Source organism: Biomphalaria glabrata, chromosome 8 (assembly GCF_947242115.1).
Source record: "Biomphalaria glabrata chromosome 8, xgBioGlab47.1, whole genome shotgun sequence".
NCBI classification, from domain to species: Eukaryota; Metazoa; Mollusca; class Gastropoda; family Planorbidae; genus Biomphalaria; species Biomphalaria glabrata.
This window is the reverse complement of record NC_074718.1, coordinates 7,409,039-7,420,768: the sequence shown is the minus strand read 5'-3', so window position 1 is coordinate 7,420,768 and position 11,730 is coordinate 7,409,039. Positions and strand designations below refer to the sequence as shown.

Sequence of the window (11,730 nt, the reverse complement as noted above, 5' to 3'; positions counted from 1 at the left end):
CATTTATAAAAAAAAAATTAAAAAAAGGAAAACACGGCCCGAATTCAAACTCATCAGCAAAAAAGGGCAGCAAAGATTACGACTACTAAGAAAACTGTCCTCGTTTAATGTTAGCGAAAAGGCCTTGGCTATGTTTTATCACGCTCACATCTGCAATATTTTCAGTTTCAATATCACTGCCTGGTATGGCAATCTGAGCATTAAAAATAGGAATAAACTTAATAGAATCCTCAATGCTGCTGGCAAAATCATTGGCAAAAAACAAACCCCATTTGGGCAGTTGTTTGAGACAAACATCTATAAAAAAGCTAACAAGATCCTCGAAATAAAGAATCACCCTTTGTGTCAGGATTTTGTGATTTTACCATCACAAAAGAGATACAAGACACCGATAGCAAAGACAAACAGACACAAACACTCTTTTGTTCCCCTGGCAATCAAATCATTAAATAAGAACAATCTGGTATAAACTTTGTCACATGTAAATTATGAGTGCGTCTGGTGTGAATGTACACTTTGGTTTCTTATAGTTATAATGTTTTTTGTTTGGTGTAATGCACAAATTGTAAGACAAATTTCCTTACGGATAATAAAGATTATTATTATTATTATTATTATTATTATATGGCTCAAGCCTTCTCAAGCTTCTCAATCCAACACGGTAACCACTGTGACAGTGGAGAGCTTATAAATATGGAAGATCGTATATTGACGTATAGTTATCTATTGTTTCTATAGATACGACCTATTTTTTTTTAGGTTTGTGTTCACCACGACTCAGACGACGACCTTATAGCGGTTAAATTGACCTAAAACGCAGTTTCTACCTAATATGTTTTTTTAAGGCTGTCATTTAAATCTCTAAAGTACAAATTTATATTTCCTTAAACTATAAGCAAATATTATTTTTATTTTGGGATGAAACGACCAGGGAATGAAATAACCGGGGATGAAGTGATCAGGGATGAATTGACCAGTAGATGAAATAACCGGGGATGAAGTGATCAGGGATGAATTGACCAGTGGATGAAATAACCGAGGATGAAGTGATCAGGGATGAATTGACCAGTGGATGAAATAACCGGGGATGAAGTGATCAGGGATGAATTGACCAGTGGATGAAATAACCGGGGATGAAGTGATCAGGGATGAATTGACCAGTGGATGAAATAACCGAGGATGAAGTGATCAGGGATGAATTGACCAGTGGATGAAATAACCGGGGATTAAGTGATCAGGGATGAAATGACCGGGGACCGTTCTTTATGTTGAAACTAACAAGTATCTAGATCTAATCTTTATTTTAACTTATAAATTAGAGACTTTTTTCTAAACAGAAGATATTTGCATCCTATCCAAATCCACGTGTCAAACTAATTGTGCATGCTCATTTAAGACTAAAGCTCTACTAAGTTTGTTGTTGTGTGTCTAGTTTGTTGGTTTGTAAAATGTTTGACATGTTTCGGATGTTCCTTCAGAGTTGAAGATAGTTACTTCCTAGTCCAAACCTCCCGCAGGACGACGGGGGATGGGAGCGGGCAGGGTTTTGAACCCTGGACCATCGATAAATCTGAACGACAGTCCAGCTCGCAAACCGCACGACCAGGCAGCCATCCAAGATAGTTCAGGCAATACCTTCCATGATTTTAGAACACAATGAACATTTTGTATGACTTTTTTTTTCTAGCGTATGGAATTAGAAATGTGCCTTCATCCATGTTTTTTTCCTATAAGACTGCTATTGTCAATATTTCCATCAGAATATTTAATTCTATTTCTGGTAAAACAATTTGATATTTACACTGTGATATCATCCCAGAATTATTTTACATACCAAATGTAAGCAAAAACTAATAAATGACCATGAAATGCTTATCGTTTTTGTTAATTAGTTTTTTATTTTGACATAGGGAAATGATGAAAAAAGTGACATTGCTGGAATATTCTGGGGATGGGAATATTTAAGGATGTGGGAGTCGCTACTCAAGTTAGAGTTAGAGAGTTAGTTGGTCACTAGTTAAGGCACAAAGCTGGATTCGTTTCTTTGTACATTGTCTTAATGTTATTGTAGCCCGTATCTACATTGAAAGTACGCTATATCTACATTTTGTCCTTGTTTAATGTTTGAGTTTAAACGTATCAACCTCAAGAAACTTATAGCTAGTTCTTTAAGTACTAATAGTGATTGAACTATACAAACGACTTCTCCGAGTCCGCGTTTGTCAGACGATTGTGGAGCAAAGACAACACAGCTCTCTCTTGAAACACAATAGTGACAATGTTACACATAATTGACACATAGTTTTTAATTCATTCTTTCACCAAAGAAACATCAAGTTAAATTAAAAAAAAAAAAAATAAAGGAAAAAAATACCTCAGAAACTTTTTGTTTATTGACATGGTGAATGTTTATTTATTATCATGTGACATTTCCTTCAATCAAAATTTCATTTACATGTATTATAAACATTTTGGCGTTTAAAAAACAAGATAAACTGCAAGCTCACCTTCACAAGTTGTGACCTCCTTACAAGTTGAATCAGTCATTCAGATTCGCAAATCATACATTAACAATACTGGCAAATAAATGACTTCATAAATATACGTAAAAATAAGTGAAACAAGCAATTGAAAAAAAGAGTATTAACTCTTTCTCTCCGTAATTATTTACCACATTCTGGTGTAATCAACGCTGGTATCGTCAGTTAGGAGAGAAAGAGTTAAAAAAACAAAACAGAGCTTATCTAAGGGAAAGAATGCGCTAATTAATTAGTACTAAATAATTAAGTAATTGGTTTATTTTTGGATTGATTCGCGTATTCTCATCGACTGTAAATAGTTTTGCAAATTTCAACTTGATCCGTGAATGGGAAGTAGGAGAAAAAACAAGTCGAAGTGTAATATGGGGAATAAATCCATATATACATCCACATCTCTCATTTAGTAACATTTATTCCACTTATTTCCATATCAAACAAAATAATTAATCACGAACAATCGATTGACTTATTGACTTTTTTTAATGTAATTTTTCTTGTCAGGTTCAATGAATAATTTTGCAAAGTTGATCCTAGAATGGAAAATGGAAGAAAATACATGTTACAACTTTTTACCGGACAGACAGACACAATGAGTTGATATAAGCTTTGTAAAAATGTAACTTTTTCATATCAAATATAAGATAAGATTTAGAACAAAACATTGAACGGATGCAATGATTACAGAAAACATTTCTTCTTTTATCCACTAAGAAATGGTAAAAGTTGAATTCTTGCCTCTTAAAATTTTTTTTGCAAAAAATGATATTTTGTATTTCACTAGACAAGAGGTCGTCACAGAGGTGTGCGTTAACATCTCAAACTTGGGGAAAAAAGAGCTCTTATGAAATGAAGCAAATTTTGGTTTCGATGTAATTTTTAAGTCAAACTTTTCATACGACGGATATAAAAACAGAATGTGCATGTCTTATTTAATTGAAACAATTTTACTGATTCTTTCAATCCACAGAAGAAGAAAAATAAGAGCGACTTCTTTTTTTGAAGTAACGCCTTGTATTGTATAAGAAGATACAGTAAAACCTGTAAAATTCGTTCATTAGACGTGAACCCTAATCATTTTTGTAAAATAAAAAATGTAAATTATATATTTCCGACCTTGCGATGTTTGGGGCTGATGATGTAAAGGTCATCAATTTCTATGGTAACCGGTTAACGATTGTGTTACATAACCAGCACAACGACCAGTAAAAGAAATATCAGCATTTTAAATGATTTGTCTAAAGAATTGTTATTTCCGAAATCTTATTTTATTGAGATCTTTATGCATGTATTCTTTTTTTTTTAATTTGATAAATTTGCCTTTACTGTAAACTAGTGTAAACAGACGATGAAGAATATGCAAAGTTCTGCAACTTAAACTTATACTCAACTTCAAATAGATGGTATTAAAAGCTTTATCCCTAACCAACAGGATTAATTGAAATCCTACAATGCCATACAATTTTTGTAAATATTATTTTTAAATGCTAGTATTACGAATAAGATATTCTAAATACCGAATTGTGTGGAAAGTATGGCTCAAAGAACAAAACCACTTGTCTAAAATCTAACCATCTATCAAGGGGGCTCAGTTCAAATTCCCACTCAAGTAGAGCTGTGTGTGCTGAGCGCCTAAAGGCAGCACGGAAACCTTGTCCCAGATACCCCCTTCCCAGTACAGGTCCAAAAGAGAGATTGGACCATGGGGCACTGAGCATGCTATAAGTATGAAAGAGGCTATAGAAAAGTGTGAAGAAACAAGTCCCTTTACGTTTAAAGTGTCATTTAATTGTGGAACATTTCAACATAACATATATACAAGGCAACGTTATATACAGATACCCAACTTCACTCGCTGACTTCCTCTCCTCTTGTTTACACACTCGTCACTTCCCCCAAGTCCCCTAGCTCTCGATACCTAACACTTGACCGTGTGTCACGGTTGACCACACAATAACCGTGTCACAAAAAAAAAGCAAGTTTAACCTCTCTCTCTCTCTCTCTCTCTCTCTCTCTCTCCGTAATTATTTTCCTTGTTCCGATAGAATTATTCATTTGGCTCATTTGTATTTCACTAACCTGCACTGATTAAACTTAAATAACTTTTTTGTTTGCTCATTAGAAAATGTTATATTTGGTATCGAATTTTTTAGGCAACACATATTAAAGTTTATAAATCTAAAAATCATTTTAGTTTAATGAGGTCAAATCAACGTTGGCATCGTCTAGGAGTGAAAGAGTTATAAATTCTATTTGATTGTTCATCAAAAGTTAAGACTAAAATTTGTGTGTGCTTAAAAGGCTGAAGTCTGTGTTTGATCCCTTCATATGAGGCAATGAACTATGATTTATTTAAAACAATGTAGATCATATCACAATTAATTCAACGTTATATTTGAATTCTGGTATTGAACACACAATCTAGTGGGACGATCATGGATGGTAGCAAGACATTGTCAATCTCTTCGAATTATTTAAAATGTGGACCAAATATTATCTTTCATAAGAACAATGTATCTTGTTCAATTTATAAAAAAAAACAACAACCTTTATAATGTTACAAATGATGTTAAAATGTGAAAGCAGAATTGATTCAATGTATCTGCAATTTATTACGAGAGTGGCTAGAGCTGTTGCATTCTTTCAAGTCTGTTTGTCAGACACATTTCACACAGGATAAAGTCACACACACACAAATTGGTACCAGCAGGGTTGGCCTAAGCAGTGCGCGGGGCCCAGGGCGAGCCTCATGTGCGGGGCCCTGAGCCGTAAGGGTAGACTATACGGGCTAATCCGTCTCTAACGCTGTAACAATAACAATTCAGTATGTCCGCCTCTAACACCTTATTTTTGTTATAAAACGTAGAACATTAGTTAAGTACTGTTGACCTACTATTGTCTGCTTAAATGCATTATATATCTTTTACATATTACAAGATTTTTCTTTCAAGTTAAAAAAAATAATAATCCCATGGCGCAAGATATATAAAATAAAAAAACACTTAGACAGAAGCAACCAATTTAAATCGTTTATTTCGTATATAAACATCAACAACCAATCGGATTTTATTAGGAAAATGTGTAGTGATCAAGTTTGTGACAGTTAATTCTCCGATCGCGGGGCCCTACTCAGGCGCGGGGCCTGGGGCGGTTGCCCCACTAGCCACCCCCTAAGGCCGCCACTGGTACCAGCTTTCTTGCATATAAATTAATTTAGCCTAAGTGCATAATCTTATTTCGATCACATTTTTAGCGGCCACAATTTCAAGACAATAAGAGAAAGCATGAATTTCAGTTGATTTAATAGAAAACATTTTGAATGTAAAATAATTTGTTTATTTATAAGATAACGGTAGTCCCATCTTTTTCCAGGTTTTACTGTATATCTTAAAAATATAAACAAAATACTACAGCATAGAGGCGTCGCTAGGGTTATTGATGTTTAGTGCGTGTAGCCAATGGCGTAAACCCCTTCCCCCAAAACAACAACAACAACAACACTTTTCAAATACATTTTGTGGCTGGTTAATTCTTTTTGTTGCAACATAATACGAATAGAGTATTTACAACACTCATCATCAAATGTGCACCTGTATAATAACTGCACCGTTTTTTTTTTAATTTTAAAAATACTTCGTTGTTTATGAATTTTAATCACTCTGGTGTGACCCTTTACAAAATGTTACCAGGTGTAGACCGTACACCTCGCACTCGCCTAGCGACGCCACTGCTAAAGACACTACTCTATAAAAAATAATGACTCAAAGGAAACATGTGATATTAATGCACACCTCACCATCTAGTCAACTAACTTCTAAGTAAAAATACATGAGCCAGTAACACAGGTTAATGAGGCCAAAGGTCAACGGGAAGACAACCCTAGAGACCATATCAATGTCGCTGACGCTGTTTCCCGCCTCCGGGTCTGCAGCCTCCGTTCGCTTCTGCCGGTAGGCGGAGCTTCCCACAATGCAGCTGAGGAATGCCAGGAAGCAGTGGTTGCATCCTGGGAAAACAAGGACGATTTAAAATGTAAACAGATACATTGTTGGTTCTACGAACTATAACAGCTGAATAAAAAAAATAACTTAAGAATTCAAGTCTCTAATTGACATGCATGACTCGATGCAAGACGCGTAGGACGTAATCATCTTCTTTTTTTAAGCAACGTCTGTATTTTATAAGATAAGATAAGATAATTAACATGCACGACTAGATTATCGCATGGATACGCGTAGAACGTAATAATCTATATTGAAGACACATCTGAAATTTCTAACATAAGACAGTCTTCATTTTCTCCTGTATTCAGAACTTGTCAGATACTTGGATCATCAAGACATGAAAAAACTATGTAAAAATTATCCACATTGGTTGAGCTTCCGGGTTATCTCCGGCCAATAATTCGGTGACATTCGTCATCTCGAGACTTCTGTCCACTGTGTACAGATGACATTGGCCTAAATGACATTGGACTAGATATTTGGTTCAAGTCCTTCACAGCAAGTCCTTCACAGCAAGTTCTTCACAGCTGGTCCTTCACAGCGAGTCCTTCACAACTAGTCCTTCACAGCTATTCCTCACAGCTAGTCCTTCACAGCTAGTCCTTCACAGCTAGTCCTTCACAGTTAGTCCTCACAGCTAGTCCTTCACGGCAAGTCCTTCACAGTAAGTTCTTCACAGCAAGTCCTTCACAGCTAGTCCTTCACAGCTGTTCATGATAGCTATCCTTCACAGCTAGTCTTTCACTGCTAGTTCTTCACAGCTCTTCATGATAGCTAGTCCTTCACAACTAGTCCTTCACTGCTAGTCCTTCACTGCTAGTCCTTTACAGCTAGTTTTTTACAGCTAGTCCTTCACAGCTAGTCCTTTACAGCTAGTCCTTTACTGCTAGTCCTTCACTGCTAGTCCTTTACAGCTAGTCCTTCACAGCTAGTCCTTCACAGCTAGTCCTTCTCTGCTAGTCCTTCACAGCTAGTCCTTCTCTGCTAGTCCTTCACTGCTAGTCCTTCACAGCTAGTCCTTCACTGCTAGTCCTTTACAGCTAATCCTTCATAGCTAGTCCTTCACTGCTAGTCCTTCACAGCTAGTCCTTTACAGCTAGTCCTTTACAGCTAGTCCTTCACAGCTAGTCCTTTACAGCTAGTCCTTCACAGCTAGTCCTTCACAGCTAGTCCTTCTCTGCTAGTCCTTCACTGCTAGTCCTTCACAGCTAGTCCTTCACTGCTAGTCCTTTACAGCTAGTCCTTTACAGCTAGTCCTTCACTGCTAGTCCTTCACAGCTAGTCCTTCACTGCTAGTCCTTTACAGCTAGTCCTTCACAGCTAGTCCTTCACAGCTAGTCCTTCACTGCTAGTCCTTCACTGCTAGTCCTTCACAGCTAGTCCTTCTCTGCTAGTCCTTCACTGCTAGTCCTTCACTGCTAGTCCTTCACAGCTAGTCCTTTACAGCTAGTCCTTTACAGCTAGTCCTTCACAGCTAGTCCTTCACAGCTAGTCCTTCACAGCTAGTCCTTCACTGCTAGTCCTTCACTGCTAGTCCTTCACTGCTAGTCCTTCACAGCTAGTCCTTCACAGCTAGTCCTTCACTGCTAGTCCTTTACAGCTAGTCCTTCACTGCTAGTCCTTCACAGCTAGTCCTTCACAGCTAGTCCTTCACAGCTAGTCCTTCACTGCTAGTCCTTCACTGCTAGTCCTTCACAGCTAGTCCTTCACAGCTAGTCCTTTACAGCTAGTCCTTCACTGCTAGTCCTTCACAGCTAGTCCTTCACAGCTAGTCCTTCACAGCTAGTCCTTCACTGCTAGTCCTTTATAGCTAGTCCGACAGGGTAGCTCGTTTTCTTTTCTTCGTCAGCCATGGTGGTTTTTCCTTTAGTTTTCACATGGCCTTTGTAAGAGTTATCAAGCTATACTTAACTAATCGTTAGATTATACCATATGCCTTTCAGATCTTTTAAAGCTCAATATTTGTTATCCCATTATCTATGTAAATAAACTATTTTAAAATAGATCTGAATGTAAAAACTTTGATGAGACGTGGCTTAATTAACGTATGGGAAGTAAGCGGCATCGTAATGGAAAGAGACGCAACTCCTCTATGCTGAGTTGTTGACATAAATGTGGTTTTGTCCCTTTGATCCCCCCCAATAATCACTGATATCTAGATATAAGATTAGGGAATTACAAAAGCGATTCTTAGATTATCATCTTATCATCCTAATAATATAATATTGCAGAAAAATAATTTTTAATAAGATTATTTGAACATAACGTTTTGTTTCAACGACTCACTTTTTATTCGTGATATTATGATGTGTCTATACGTCTTGTCCAGATTCTGTCCATTTCCTGCAAGGAGAGACTCGGCTTCTGCCGTGTGATTCTCACCGTCTTTTTTTACTTTTCTGTTGATTCCTGGCTTCACCTGACAAGGAAAGTTGTTTTTAGAAACATAGTCTATCTGATGCAAGAAACTGTGGAGTCCAAGGGACGTAAGTAGGGAAGTAGAAGATTGTATCTACAAAATGGGAAGGGGGCTCGAGGTTCGACACCCGAATCGAGCAGAGTTGTGTTTACTGAGCGCCTAAAGGCAGCACGGAAAACCTTCTCCCAGATACCCCTTACACCTCACTGGTCCACAACTGAGATTGAACCAAAGCGCTTTGAGCATGCTATAAGCATAAAAGTAGCGCTATATAAAAGCTATAATTTATGCATTTATTTATTGTTGCTACCCAAGGGAAGTAAAAGATTGTAGATACCCAAGGGAAGTAAAAGATTGTTGCTACCCAAGGGAAGTAAAAGATTGCTACCCAAGAGAAGTAAAAGATTGTAGATACCCAAGGGAAGTAAAACTTTGCTGCATTCGAGGGAGAGATTAGATCTTTAGAGGCTTATATTTTGTTTTCAATCCAATAATTTATGTGCCCTCCCAACCAAGATAAAATAGTCAAAAACATCTCATAACAATCCTTATGTTCATTAAAGCAGACACATAGGTAGTATAGACCTAAACATATAAACCATAATGTATAAATGCAATATTTTTCAATCTAGAATCTAATGTTTATACATGAGATCAATCCCCTACAATATCTTTAGAAAATAATACGCAGGGGAACCTTCCCAAATACGCATTACCGATGACGGAACAAAGGGGTCCGTTACACAATAGGCGCCAGGTACAGAGTAATGATAGTTACGGCACTTCAAGTATTTCAAGTTTTAAGGTGTGCTGCAGATTTGCAACTTATAGGCCATGGCGTATACTGTTATATTTTGTTGGCCATTGCAATGTAGCCAATGTTTTAATTGTTTATTTCCAGTTTGTTAAATATAAAAAACAGATGAAGAGAGAATCATATAGAACTACAAATCCAACCTTACTGATGGTTACCTGGTCGTGAGGTACGCGCTCTGGACTGTCGTCTAGATGGTCCCGGGTTCCAACCCTGCCTATCGTCCCACAGGATGTAAAAATCATCCATTCTGAAAGAACACCTGAATCATCTACAACAATCACACAAGCATGCAATCACGATGGCAGTATTACCTACCAAGTTATCCGCCTCGTCATCGTCCTCATCGGCGCCTCCCTCGAGTGGCATGAGCTTGGTGAAGTAGTTGACAGCGGCGTACTCGATGAAGGCGGCCATCTGGTACAAGATGCACATGTTGAGAAACACGTCTAGAGCTGTGGGGTAGGGAACCCTTGGAAGCCCCTCCCGCACAGTCATACCTATGGCGGCTGTGGTCAAAATAGTGGTGACACCTGTAGAGTAAGGTATGCATAATCAAGCCCTAACTTATACATCAAGACATGTTACTAATTATAATTTCAATACCCACTATTCCCTAACTCTCTAAAAAATCTTTCTTTGCGAGTTGGAAAGTATTAAGCCGGTGCATGCCTTAGGCATTGGCAAACTAGGCACCCACCTAGGGCTTCCAAATGGTGGGAGCCTCGTACAGAACTCAACAAAAAATTAGAGAAAGAATTGCGATATTTGAAGTTCAGTTATTTGTCGATTTGTCGATTTAGATATTTGTCGATTTAGATATAGACGAGCAGGTTTTTATAAATGAATTGCCTAATTTTATTTTTCGCTGTTTCTTTTTTATTTATTTCATTTAGGACCACCAAATTGACTTTGTCTAGGGATTAAAAATTCCCTTTGCCTAGGGCCTACAATTATCCAAGGCCAGCCCTGATTAAACTCTTCCTAGCAGTACTCTTTCCTATCTTACCTATCAGCCATCTTACCTAGCAGTACTCTTAAGTATCAGCCATCTTACCTAGCAGTACTCTTATCTAGCAGCCATCTTACCTAGCAGTACTCTTATCTAGCAGCCATCTTACCTAGCAGTACTCTTGTCTAGCAGCCATCACCTAGCAGTACACTTACCTATCAGCCATCTTACCTAGCAGTACTCTTGTCTAGCAGCCATCACCTAGCAGTACACTTACCTATCAGCCATCTTACCTAGCAGTACTCTTGTCTAGCAGCCATCACCTAGCAGTACACTTACCTATCAGCCATCTTACCTAGCAGTACTCTTGTCTATCAGCCATCTTACCTAGCAGTACACTTACCTATCAGCCATCTTACCTAGCAGTACTCTTGTCTATCAGCCATCTTACCTAGCAGTACACTTACCTAGCAGCCATCTTACCTAGCAGTACACTTACCTAGCAGCCATCTTACCTAGCAGTACACTTACCTAGCAGCCATCTTACCTAGCAGTACACTTACCTAGCAGCCATCTTACCTAGCAGTACACTTACCTAGCAGCCATCTTACCTAGCAGTACACTTACCTAGCAGCCATCTTACCTAGCAGTACACTTACCTATCAGCCATCTTACCTAGCAGTACTCTTGCCTAGCAGCCATCTTACCTAGCAGTACTCTTGCCTAGCAGCCATCTTACCTAGCAGTACTTTTGCCTAGCAGCCATCTTACCTAGCAGTACTCTTGCCTATCAGACATCTTACCTAGCAGTACTTTTGCCTAGCAGCCATCTTACCTACCAGTACTCTTGCCTATTAGCCATCTTACCTACCAGTACTCTTGCCTATCAGCCATCTTACCTAGCAGTACTCTTGTCTATCAGCCATCTTACCTAGCAGTACTCTTGCCTATCAGCCATCTTACCTAGCAGTACTCTTGCCTATTAGCCATCTTACCTAGCAGTA

The 11,730-nt window shown here is 38.0% G+C and overlaps 1 protein-coding gene across 1 annotated transcript in view; it reads right to left on the bottom strand.

Moving 5' to 3' along the window:
• Positions 1-2,403: 2,403 nt before the first annotated feature.
• LOC106065343 (gamma-aminobutyric acid receptor subunit alpha-2-like) overlaps positions 2,404-11,730 on the bottom strand; it is a 124,771-nt gene continuing 115,444 nt past the window's right edge. Inside the window, exons 9-11 of the mRNA XM_056039589.1 lie at positions 10,093-10,307; positions 8,828-8,960; positions 2,404-6,543 (exon numbers count right to left, since the gene is read on the bottom strand). Of these exons, the coding sequence (XP_055895564.1) occupies positions 6,341-6,543; positions 8,828-8,960; positions 10,093-10,307 (551 nt within the window). The 3' untranslated portion in view covers positions 2,404-6,340. The remainder of the gene's footprint in view (positions 6,544-8,827; positions 8,961-10,092; positions 10,308-11,730) is intronic.